Genomic DNA, 13188 nt, shown 5'->3' on the forward strand with positions numbered 1-13188 from the left:
TAATGCCAATTAATTTTTAGTGCCATTTTAAACATTTACCCACAACACAGTATATCCCATGAGACCCTGATCTTGTGATCAAGATTCCCCAATCACACTAGTTTTTTTGTTTGCCTTTTTTTTTTAAAGTAGGCTCCATGCTCAGTGTGGATCCCAACATGGGGTTTGAACTCATGGCCCTGAGATCAAGACCTGAGCTGAGATCAAGAGTCAGACATTCAACCAACTGAGCTACTCTGGCGCCCCGCTAGTTTTTTTATTTTTCTTTATTTCTAAGTACTCTCTACACCCAGTGTGGGGCTCAAACCCACAACCCCAAGATCAAGAGTTGCACGCTCCACGGACTGAGCCAGCCAGGCACCCCACCAATTACACTAGTTTATAAGAACACAAACCAGTAAGTTGTCAATACTAATGAGAGAATTTACATTTATAAAAAAAAGCTTTAAAAAACACATGTAAAAAAACACATGTAACTTTTGTTATCTGTGTAAATACTTTATTCTGTTTCTACAGAGGATATTGAAATTTACACATTATTTTTAAGACAACTAATATAGAGCTAACTGAAATAAAATACACAAGAAGCTTATGATTTATGAGATACAGATGAGAAAATCTGAGAAGTTTTTAATTTAATTTGCCCTACTGGAAACATCAGGACTCCTGGACTTGATATTGGCCTTGTATATCAAACACTTTTTTCTCTAAGTACTAGCTGACACCCTTCCAAAGAGCACGTTGTACTACCGTGTCTAAGAAATCAGTGAATAACTAGGTTTTCCATCTTATCAAAGTACAAAGCATTACTTCAATTCTAGGCCCTCTGACAGAATGTATCTATTTTTACTAAGTTCTTTAATGAAATTTTATTAAGAAATTATTGATTCAGAAAGTAAATACAAGGCATCTTTATATTACAAAGAAAACCAAGAAGACAAAAATCTAGTATTTTAAACAAATTCCAAATTCTGACATTTGGAGAAGGATGACTCCCAGATTATCTTTTTCTAAAAGAGATTTCTTCCAGCTTGTTTCCAGACTTCTTTTACTCCTTTAATGCTTTCTCTTTTCACACATTTCCAGTATTCCTGTACACTTTGTTGTTGTGGTACCTGTTAACCAAAAGTGAAAGAGATCATTCTCTTCAAGATTAAACACGATATCATGTGAGCTCTGTTATTATTCCCCACACACCTCCCAAAAGTACTTGAGATGGATTATGTTGTAAAAGATAACTGCAACAGAATTGTAAGTAAGACAGGATAAAAGACAAAAAAGTGAACGTGATGTAAGAATATCCTTGGGATAACTAGGGAATGGAGGCTGACTAAGTATACGTGATTAGAGCTTCCTCCCTAAGAAGATAATGAAGACTTTGGGTGATCTTGTTCACATATTGGTTTAAAATGTAATTATTTCATAATGCTTTATAATATTTTATAATGTTTCCCTTTTTATGGTGAACTTTATTTAGCTAAGTGGAATACAAATTATAAGCCTAAAATAAAACTTTGATTTAACCTTGCTGAAGTTAAAAAAAAGAAAAAATACATTTGATAAGAACCCTTAAGAAGAAATAATATAATTCACCTAAGTGCTCTGTGAATTAAAAGGTTCTGTATGGGTCTTCTCAGTTAAACAACAAAGTAAAGGTTAGAAAATACTTGTATCCTGGTGACCACAGGAGCACAGCATTGCTGGAAATGTGCCAAATGGAAGCAAAAGTTTCTGATAGATTTACAGGTCTTCTATTTAATGTCTCTTGAGAAATGGCAAAGAGGCTCCTTAGTATATTAAACTGTTAACTGCAAAGGCTGGTTTAATTTCCAGGGATATGACTGTTAACTATGAGGTACTGGGTACTACTACAAAGCTTGTAAAACATGTCTGCTAATAGAAATCATATTTATTCATTTTCCATAAATGTTTATAGCAGGAAAACGAACATGCTTTTCTGAGTTGTAAATAAATAATTTGTTTATGAACCTCCCATATCCTCTCCCTCATTCTCTCTCCTCTCTTATGGCCTAACTACCTGCTTATCACATAGCTCTCTTTCCACCCATGTTTTCAACCTGAAGACTGCTTTAAACAAAATTTTGAGTTTTATTTGTCCCACAGACCAATATGTGAATTTGAATGCAGTGATAATGGCTAACATTTACTTCAAGTGTCTCAGGCACTATACTAAGTATCCTACACTTGATTCTTTAAAAATTTTTTTCTGGTAGATTCTATTAGTTTCCTCATTGTACAAAGATGAGGAATGTGAGGCTCTGAAAAATTAAGTGGCTTTGCAAGATTAGGCAGTTAGTAAGTGACAGAGCTGGGATTTGAATTTAGGTGTGTCTTAACTACAGAGCCCAAGGCAAAATTCTAGGCTGTGTTTTCTGAATAGTGGTTTCTGATTAGACATAGACAAAAAATAAAGGCAAAGAAAAATACTGGATTCCATCTGTAGGAGGTATCTCGGTGTTGTGATCATAGCTTATAACCTCTTTATAAATGATAAAGCCTCCATTTAAGACTATAGATTTGTCCAAATTCTAGGTGTCAAATATCATTCATTCAATTACATGTAAACATGTAATTATTTAAAACTCAAAATCTTTACCCATAAACCTCGATGCATCCTGTTTTTTAAAACCCCGAGAAACTCTCCATGACTAAGACATTCATCACCATCCACATCAAAGATCTTGAAGACGGTGTCCAAAATATTGTTTGAGAGCTCCTGTCCTGTTGCTACTTTCACAGCCCTCTTAAACTCCGCTGAAAGAAAACATAAAAGAACTCATCAACCATAGCTGATAGTGAAACAGTGAAATAGTCTAAGTGGAATTCATCTAAATTTTATTATTTGAGAAGCAAAAACAAATCTAAATGTTCATTAATGGGAAGTAAAACAAAACCAAAAATACTCATTAAGAGCATACCGAAATAATAACTTTGGCTGAGAAATGTCATGAAAGTAATTGAAAGAGAAGCAGGCTATTTTAATTTAATCAATATTTTAAAGAAGGTATTTAAATATTCTCTTTTCCTTCTTAGGGGAAAAATAAGGAAAGTAAAAGCAAATAAAGTTATTGTTAAATGTGAGAGTCAATGCTGTAAGTCTAGAGTAACCACAACGAATTAAAAGGCCAATCAACTGTTTTACTGATAACTGGCTCCTTGATCAGTACGTTCTAGTTAAAGAATAGAGTGATACTGTATAGATGATAAAAATTAAGTCATAAAACTTACCCAGTCTGACAGGACGATGAGCTAAACTGAACATTTGCATAGCAATAGCAAAGTCTTCCAAGTGGGTCGTAAAATGACAAAATGACTTGAACTCATCCAAACTAATGCTCTAATAAAGTAACAAAAGTGAATTTTAATTACAATTTTGTAAATACATTAAAAATCTTAGAATATAAGCATAAGTCCCAGTTCAGAAGCTCATCATAAAGCTTCTGAACTTTTATAGCTTTCTAAGAAAGTCTTATTAAAAAGAATGGGCATGCCCACAGTGTATGGTTGTGTAGACTGCACACTGGGTGAAAGGGGTCTCCTGGAGCAGGCCAAGACCTGGGGTGGCCCTGTGGTACAGACTGGATTCTGTCTTCTCAAAATTCATAGGTTGAAACCTAACGCCCAACATGATTGTATCTGGAGACAGGGCTGTTAGGAAGGCAATGAAGGCTAAGTGAAGTCATAAGGGTAGGACCCTAATCTGATAGGACTAGTATCCTGATAAAATGACGAAGAGGCACCAGGGCTCTCTGACTCTGTGTGTAAGCACAGAGGACAGGCCATGTGAGGACACAGTGAGAAGTCTGCAAACTGGGAGGAGAGACTTCACCAAAACCAACTTGCCGGCACCCTGATCTTAGACTTCCAGGTTCCAGATGTGACAAAACAAATTTGTTGTTTAAGCCATCCAGCCTGTGGTATTTTGTTATGGCAGCCTAAGGAAACTAATACATCCTGTTAAGTGGTCTGCCTCCTTGCTTTTCTGCTTTATCAATGGACACAGCACTGAGTAAGAGCACTGGGTTTTGGAGTTAGAGGAACCTATGTTGAAACTTCAGTTCTGCCATTCACTATGTGCATGGTCTTAGCCTCTCTAAGACCTTACCTAAGGTAAGTAACCTTTCATGAATTAAGTAATTTGTTCAGGTCTACTAAATGGAAAATGGGGATTTGAACCTTGGTTCATCTGACTTTAAAACCTATACACATAAGAACAAAACAAAAAAAAGTTAGAAAAACTAGTTTTTCCATTGGAAAAGTAAACAAAGTAAGAAAATTCTTTTTTTTTAAATTTATTTATTTGTCAGAGAGAGAGGGAGAAGCAGGCTCCCTGCTGAGCAAGGAGCCCGATGTGGGACTTGATCCCAGGACCCTGGGATCATGACCTGAGCCGAAGGCAGATGCTTAACCAATGAGCCACCTAGGTGTCCCAAGTATGAAAATTCTTAACTTGAAAATAAATTCTTCTCTTCCTGAAAAAGTTTCTCTTTGTAGGGACCTTCAAGATCATATCCTCTGCTTATGTGTGGTCTTATTCAAGTTTCACTACTTTTAGCCTTTGTCAATTTATGGAATTTTTACTTTTAAAATTTTATCTAAGTTTTTGAAGAGGTAACGTATACACGTGGTAAAAAAAATTCTAACCATATTATGGATAAAAAATAAAGTCTTCTCTCTTCCTTCGACCTCCAGTTCTCTTCCCCATAGGTAAAGCACTGTTACCAATTCTGTGTACCCTTCCAGAAATATTCTACTCATATAAAAGAACACACACACACACACCCCTGTTTTACACAGTGGAAGCATCCTCTTCACACATTTCTACACCTTGTTTTATACTTTTTTTAAAATATTTATTTGAGAGAGAAAGAGTGTGTGTGTGTGTGTGTGTGTGTGTGTGTGTGTGAGTGGGCGCAGAGACAGAGAAGGAGAAACTCCTCAAGCAGACTCCCCACTGAGTGCAGAGCCTGACATGGGGCTTGATCCCAGGACCCTGAGATCATGACCTGAACTGAAATCAAGAGTCAGACGCTTAACCAACTGAGCCCCCCAGGCAACCCCCCTTGCTTTATACTTTTAACAATAGATCTTAGCACAAATAAGAATGGCCATTTCTCTGCGTCATAAGCCATCACTGGGTGCAACTTTTCTGATTTTTCTTTTACTGATAAGTGAAAAATGGTATGCCATTAATGTTTAATCTGTATGTCTTGAATTGTGAATGATGTGAAACACTTTCAGTTTTATGTTCTTATTAATCATCTGCGGATTTCTCTTGTGTCTTTTTTATGTCCTTTGCCCAGATTTTTAATGTTATGTGACATTGCTAGGAAACAAGTGTCCATGGGTCTCTCATGTTTCTGCACATCTTTCAAACAAAGGCTCCAACCACCTTTTTATTCCAGACTATCTTCCCAAGAATGTTTGTATAGTGAACAGCCTCGAATACTGACAATGTCTCCTTTGGAAGCAGAGGACAGTTTCGCTTACTGCCCATCATAAAAGATTCAGATTCCTGAAGATGAGCTTTCTCGGCTATGTGCATGGGCAGCATCCACAAGGGCCCCTCAACATGGTCCCTGCAGGACTTGTGAGGTGAGGAGGAACTGACCAAACATGATGTTCATACTGTTCCTATGCTGTGAATAATATTTTTTGTCTCTGACCCAAGCATGTGTCTTTTGTCAGCATCCATGAAATGGTATAGGCTAAATTCCAAATAGATAAAACCTCAGATGCTTTATAGTTATTAACATAGTGATTTTTAGGATCCCATTATTTATTAAATAGGGCAAAATGTAAGACCCTTCAAAGTTCTTGATTTTTAAAAAAAATTTTTTGAGGGGGAAGGGGCAAAGAGAAAGGGAGAGAAAAAAACCCCAAGCAGGCTCCATACTCAGTGCAGAGCCCAATGTGGGGCTCTATCTCATGACCCTGAGATCATGACCTGAGCTGAAATCAAGAGTCAGACACTTAACTCACTGAGCCACCCAGGTGCTCCCAAAGTTCTTGATTTTTAAGATCTCATTATAAATTAAAGAAATGGGCCTACTACATGTGATGCCAATATTCCTCCCCTCCCCATTTCGTTATTTTTTTTTCTTTTGACTTTGATTATAATTTTGGGGGGAGATGAGGGGAAGCAACAGAAATTTAACTTTTAGGTAGCAATTTCATCAAGTTTTCCTTGAAAGCTTCTGAGTTTTGCCTAGAAAGATATGTATATCCCACTCTAAGATGATTGTTTCCAAGTTTTCTTCTAAATACACTCAGTTTCAGGGCGCCTGGGTGGCTCAGATGGTTAAGTGTCTGCCTTCTGCTCAGGTCATGATCCCAGGGTCCTGGGATTGAGCCCCACATTGGACTCCTGGCTCAGTAGGAAGCCTGCTTCTCCCTCTTCCTCTGCCTCTCCCCCTGCTCATGCTCTATCTTTGTGTCTCAAATGAATAAATAAAATCTTAAAAAAAAAACACACCCAGTTTCATTTTTCTCTCTCTCTTTTCTCTAAGATTATTTTTGAGAGAGAAAGAGAGACCATGAGCAGCGGAGGAGGCAGAGAGAGAGGGACAAACAGACTCCCCGTTGAACAGGGAGCCTGATGTGGGGCTCGATCCCAGGACCCTGAGATCATGACCTGAGCCGAAGGCAGATGCCTAACTGACTGAGCCACCCAGGTGCCCCATTTTTCTCTTTAACATTTAATTCTTAGATCCATTTGGAATTTTAGAGTAATGAGTGAGGCAGAGATTTACCTTCATTTTCTTCCTCACATGGCCAGTCAATTAACTTAATGCCACTTTATCTCGGCATTTTTTTTAAAGACTTAATTTTTTTAAAGCAGTTTCAGGTTCACAGCAAAACTGAGGGAAAGGTACAGAGATTTCCCATATAGCTCTTGTCCCCTCAGCATTCTTTTCATATAAACTTTTATGGTTTGTCTAGGTCACTTGTGAGAATCCAATAGCATTTTTATTGGAACCCATTCGTGTTCACCAATATTTGGTTCTCTTTTGATTCCTGCATATAGGAAAGATTACACCTTTTTGCCTCTTTGCAGTTACGTGGGGGTCATGTGATTAGTCTGACCAATAGCCAAGTGTGATGTTTCTGGCCAAAACGTTTAATTGCTCGAATGTACTCACTCCTTTATTTTCCTGACACAGCCTCTGCAGATGATGTATTTCCAGAGGTAAAGCTCCAAAAGGCAGAGCTTGGAAAGTCTGGGTCCCTGAGCAACTGTATGCAGAGCCTCCTACCATGATTGAGAAGGAAATCTTTCTTGTGTTAGCCATGGGGATTTCAGGGTTAATTTGTAACTGCAACAAACTGAGGTTGTTCTGACTAATATAACCATTACCTTTATAGATGAATCTAAGGGAGAACTGCTACATTTATAATACTAAGATTTCCCATTCACTAATAGGCGATGTCACTATAATTAGGTAACTTTTATGTCTATCAAGACCTTAAAGGTTTTCTTCATATATTTGGCGTTAAATTTATTTCTAATTGTTATATGTTTCTATTGTAATTATAAATGGGATCTTCATTACATTTTATCTTTTTCCTCACTACAGAAATAGCTTTAAAAAAATTATATAAAAATACATGTCTACTCCAAAAACATGTATTGCAACAATGAAGTAAAAGCAATACATAAAGTAAAAAGTCACACTGGCGGAGCAAGATGGCGGAGGAGTAGGAGACCTGGATTTCGTCTGGTCTCAGGAATTCAGCTGAATAGGGATCAAACCATTCTGAACACCTACGAACTCAACAGGAGACCGAAGAAGAGAGTAGCAACAACTCTCTGAACAGAGAAGCGACCACTTACTGGAAGGGACCCAACAAGCAGCAGATCTGGGGAGACTCCCCTCCCTCCCCCGGGACGAGTGGCGTGGGAGCGCACTGCAGGGATCTGCTGGGTTTGGAGACTCCACACGGGGTCGGGTGCCAGAGACAGAAACGCTCCTCACAGGCCAGGTGAGTACGGAGTGCGGTCGGAGACCAGGGAGACGGGAGTGACTGCTTTTCTCTGGGGGCGCACTGAGGAGCGGGGCCCCAAGTTCTCAGCTCCTCCGAGTGGAGACTGGGAGGCCACCATTTTCACCCTGGTCCTCCAAAGCTGTACCAGAGCTTGCAGGGAACAAAAGCTCCTGAGAGCAAACCGGAGCAGCTTGCTTAGCCCGGACCGACAAGGGTGTCGGTAGGGCAATTCCACCTCCGGCAAAGACATTTGGGAACCACGGCAACAGGCCCCTCCCCGAGAAGATCAGCAGGAACAGCCAGCCAAGACCAAGTTTACCCATCAAGGAGAATGGGAGAACTCCAGCACTAGGGGAATACTGCACATAGAATTCATGGCTTTTTTTTACCATGATTCATTAGTTTTTCAAAGTTAATTTTTTTAAACGGTTTTTTTTAATTTTTCTTTTTCCCTTTTTCAACCAACATCTTATCAAAATCCCTTTTTAAAAAAAAAACATTTTTTTATTTTTCATTTTTAGAGTCATATTTTATCCCTTCATAGTAGTTACCCTTATTTTTGGCATATATATATAAGTTGTTCTCTCTTTAAAATTTTGAGATACAGTTTCTTCTAACAGATCAAAATATACCCTAAATCACTAGTGTATGGCTTTGTTCTAGTCTCCTGCCTGATCATTCTCTTTTTTCTTTTTTTTTTTTAAATCTTCTTTCTTTTTTCAAACAACTTCTTATCGTTATCAATCCCTTTTACAAAATCTTTTATAATTTTCATCCTTACAGTCATCTTCCATCCCTTCACTGTATCAACCCATATTTTGTACATATATAAGTCTTTCTTCCTTTAAAATTTTAGGAGGCACTTTTTTCTAACAGACCAAAATATGCCCAAAATCTAGTGTGTGGCACTGATCTATGCACTAGCCTGATCATATCTGATCATATTCGTTTTTTTTTGTATTTATCTTTTTCTTTTTGTTTTTTTTTCCTTTCTTTTCTCTTTTTTCTTTCTTTCCCTTTCTTTTCCTCTGGTTTCAGGTTTTTTCTGATTTGTATAGAGTATATTTGCTGGGGATGTTGTTAACCTGTTAGCATTTTGTTCTCTCATTCATCTATTCTCCTCTGGACAAAATGACAAGATGAAAAAAATCACCTCAGCAAAAAGAACAAGAGGTAGTACCGTCTGCCAGGGACCTACTCAATACAGACATTAGTACGATGTCGGACCTAGAGTTCAGAATCATGACTTTAAAGATACTAGCTGGGCTTGAAAAAAGCGTGGAAGTTATTAGAGAAACCCTTTCTGGAGAAATAAAAGAACTAAAATGTAACCAAGTCGAAATCAAAAAGGCTATTAATGAGGTGCAATCAAAAATGGGGGCACTAACTGCTAGGATAAATGAGGCAGGAGAAAGAATCAGCAATATAGAAGACCAAATAATGGAAAATAAAGAGGCTGAGAAAAAGAAAGAGAAACAACTACAGGATCACGAGGGTACAATTCGAGAGATAAGTGATACGATAAGACGAAACAACATTAGAATAATTGGGATCCCAGAAGAAGAAGAGAGAGAGGGGCAGAAGGTATATTGGAGCAAATAATAGCAGAGAACTTCCCTAATGTGAGGAAGGAAACAGGCATCAAAATCCAGGCGGCACAGAGAACCTCTCTCAAAATCAATAAAAATAGGTCAACACCCCGACATCTAATAGTAAAACTTACAAGTCTCAGAGACAAAGAAAAAATCCTGAAAACAGCTCGGGAGAAGAGATATGTGACCTAAAATGGTAGAAATATTAGATTGGCAACAGACCTATCCACAGAGACCTGGCAGGCCAGAAAGGACTGGCATGATATCTTCAGAGCACTAAATGAGAAAAATATGCAGCCAAGAATACTATACCCAGCTAGGCTGTCATTGAAAATTGAAGGAGAGATAAAAAGCTTCCAGGACAAACAAAAACTAAAGGAATTTGCCAACACGAAACCAGCCCTACAAGAAATATTGAAAGGAGTCCTCTAAGCAAAGAGAGAGCCTAAAAGCAGAACAGATCAGAAAGGAACAGAGACAATATACAGTAACAGTCACCTTACAGGCAATACAATGGCACTAAATTCATACCTTTCAATAGTTACCCTGAATGTAAATGGGCTAAATGTCCCAATCAAAAGACACAGGCTATTAGATTGGATTAAAAAACAAGACCCATCAATATGCTGTCTGCAAGAGACTCATTTTAGACCCAAAGACACCCTCAGATTGAAAGTGAGGGGGTGGAAAACCATTTACCATGCTAATGGACACCAAAAGAAAGCTGGGGTGGCAATCCTTATATCAGACAAATTAGATTTTAAAACAAAGACTGTAATAAGAGATGAGGAAGGACACTATATCCTACTTAAAGGGTCTATCCAACAAGAAGATCTAACAATCGTATCTATGCCCCTAACATGGGAGCAGCCAATTATATAAGGCAAATAATAACAAAAGCGAAGAAACACATTAAAAACAATACAATAATAGTGGGGGACTTTAACACCCCCCTGACTGAAATGGCCAGATCATCTAAGCAAAAGATCAACAAGGAAATAAAGACTTTAAATGACACACTGGACCAAATGGACTTCACAGACATATTCAGAACATTCCATCCCAAAGCAACGGAATACACATTCTTCTCTAGTGCCCATGGAACATTCTCTAGAATTGATCACATCCTAGGTCTCAACCGGTACCAAAAGACTGGGATTATTCCCTGCATATTTTCAGACCACAGACCACCATTTCAGAGTTCTTTGAAACTAGAACTCAATCACAAGAGGAAAGTCAGAAAGAACTCAAATACATGGAGGCTAAAGAGCATCCTACTAAAGAATGCATGGGTCAACCAGGAAATTAAAAAATTAAAAAAGTTCATGGAAACCAATGAAAATGAAAACACAACTGTTCAAAATCTTTGGGATACAGCAAAGGCAGTCCTGAGAGGAAAGTATATAGCAATACAAGCCTTTCTCAAGAAACAAGAAAGGTCTCAAATACACAACCTAACCCTACACCTAAAGGAGCTGGAGAAAGAACAGCAAATAAAGCCTAAACCCAGCAGGAGAAGAGAAATAATGAAGATCAGAGCAGAAATCAATGAACTAGAAACCAAAAGAACAGTAGAACAGATCAATGAAACTAGGAGCTGGTTCTTTGAATTAACAAAATTGATAAACCCCTGGCCAGACTTATCAAAAAGAAAAATGACCGAAATCAACAAAATCATGAATGAAAGAGGAGAGATCACAACCAACACCAAAGAAATACAAACAATTCTAAGAACATATTATGAGCAACTCTATGCCAGCAAATTAGATAACCTGGAAGAAATGGGTGCATTCCTAGAGATGTATCAACTACCATAACTGAACCAGGAAGAAATAGAAAACCTGAACAGACCTATAACCACTAAGGAAATTGAAGCAGTTATCAAAAATCTCCCAACAAACAAAAGCCCAGGGCCAGATGGCTTCCCAGGGGAATTCTATCAGACATTTAAAGAAGAATTAATACCTATTCTCCTGAAACTGTTCCAAAAAATAGAAATGGAAGGAAAACTTCCAAACTCATTTTATGAGGCCACCATTACCTTGATCCCAAAACCAAAGACCCCATCAAAAAGGAGAATTACAGACCAATATCCTTGATGAACATGGATGCAAAAATTCTCACCAAAATACTAGCCAATAGGATCCAACAGTACAATAAAAGGATTATTCACCATGACCAAGTGGGATTTATCCCTGGGCTGCAAGGTTGGTTCAACATCCGCAAATCAATCAACGTGATACAATACATCAACAAAAGAAAGAACAAGAATCATATGATCCTCTCAATAGATGCAGAAAAAGCATTTGACAAAGTACAGCATCCTTTCTTGATCAAAACTCTTCAGAGTATAGGGATAGAAGGTACATACCTCAACATCATAAAAGCCATCTATGAAAAACCTACAGCGAATATCATTCTCAATGGGGAAAGGCTGAGAGCTTTTCCCCTAAGGTCAGGAATGCGGCGGCAGGGATGTCCACTCTCACCACTGCTATTCAACCTAGTATTAGAAATCCTAGCCACAGCAATCAGACAACAAAAAGAAATCAAAGGCATCCAAATCGGCAAAGAGGAAGTCAAACTCTCACTCTTTGCAGATGATATGATACTGTATGTGGAAAACCCAAAAGACTCCACCCCAAAACTGCTAGAACTCATACAGGAATTCAGTAAAGTAGCAGGATACAAATTCAATGCACAGAAATCAGTGGCATTCCTATACACCACCACCAAGACAGAAGAGAGACAAATCAAGGAGTCGATCCCATTTACAATTGCACCCAAAACCATAAGATACCTAGGAATAAATTTAACCAAAGAGGCAAAGGATCTGTACTCAGAAAACTATAAAATACTCATGAGAGAAATTGAAGAAGACACAAAGAAATGGAAAAACGTTCCATGCTCATGGATTGGGAAAACCAACATTGTGAAGATGTCAATGCTACCTAGAGCAATCTACACATTCAATGCAATCCCCATCAAAATACCATCCACTTTTTTCAAAGAAATGGAACAAATAATCCTAAAATTTGTATGGAATCAGAAGAGACCCCGAATAGCCAGAGGAATATTGAAAAAGAAAAGCAAAGCTGGCAGCATCAAAATTCCGGACTTCCGGCTCTATTACAAAGCTGTCATCATCAAGACAGTATGGTACTGGCACAAAAACAGACACATAGATCAATGGAACAGAATCAAGAGCCCAGAAATGGACCCTCAACTCTATGGTCAACTCATCTTCGACGAAGCAGGAAAGAATGTCCAATGGAAAAAAGACAGTCTCTTCAACAAATGGTGTTGAGAAAATTGGACAGCCACATGCAGAAGAATGACACTGGACCATTTCCTTACACCACACACAAAAATAGACTCCAAATGGTTGAAAGACCTAAACGTGAGACAGGAGTCCATCAAAATCCTAAAGGGGAACACAGGCAGCAACCTCTTCGACCTCAGCCGCAGCAACTTCTTCCTAGAAACATTGCCAAAGGCAAGGGAAACAAGGGCAAAAATGAACTATTGGGATTTCATCAAGATAAAAAGCTTTTGCACAGCAAAAGAAACAGTCCACAAAACCAAAAGA

The 13188-nt window shown here is 38.2% G+C and overlaps 1 protein-coding gene across 2 annotated transcripts in view; it reads right to left on the bottom strand.

The window, feature by feature from the left end:
* Positions 1-499: 499 nt before the first annotated feature.
* MICU2 (mitochondrial calcium uptake 2) overlaps positions 500-13188 on the bottom strand; it is a 173143-nt gene continuing 160454 nt past the window's right edge. For both annotated transcript variants that reach the window (XM_028104924.2, XM_028104932.2), the window contains 3 exons: positions 3250-3358; positions 2618-2775; positions 500-1115 (listed from right to left, as the gene is read on the bottom strand). In XM_028104924.2, coding sequence (XP_027960725.2) covers positions 1011-1115; positions 2618-2775; positions 3250-3358 — 372 coding nt within the window. In that variant the 3' untranslated portion in view covers positions 500-1010. The remainder of the gene's footprint in view (positions 1116-2617; positions 2776-3249; positions 3359-13188) is intronic.

Source organism: Eumetopias jubatus, unplaced genomic scaffold (assembly GCF_037043125.1).
Source record: "Eumetopias jubatus isolate StellerSeaLion01/CBP00866 unplaced genomic scaffold, mEumJub1_p1.0 scaffold_3, whole genome shotgun sequence".
In the NCBI taxonomy this organism is placed as follows: domain Eukaryota; kingdom Metazoa; phylum Chordata; class Mammalia; order Carnivora; family Otariidae; genus Eumetopias; species Eumetopias jubatus.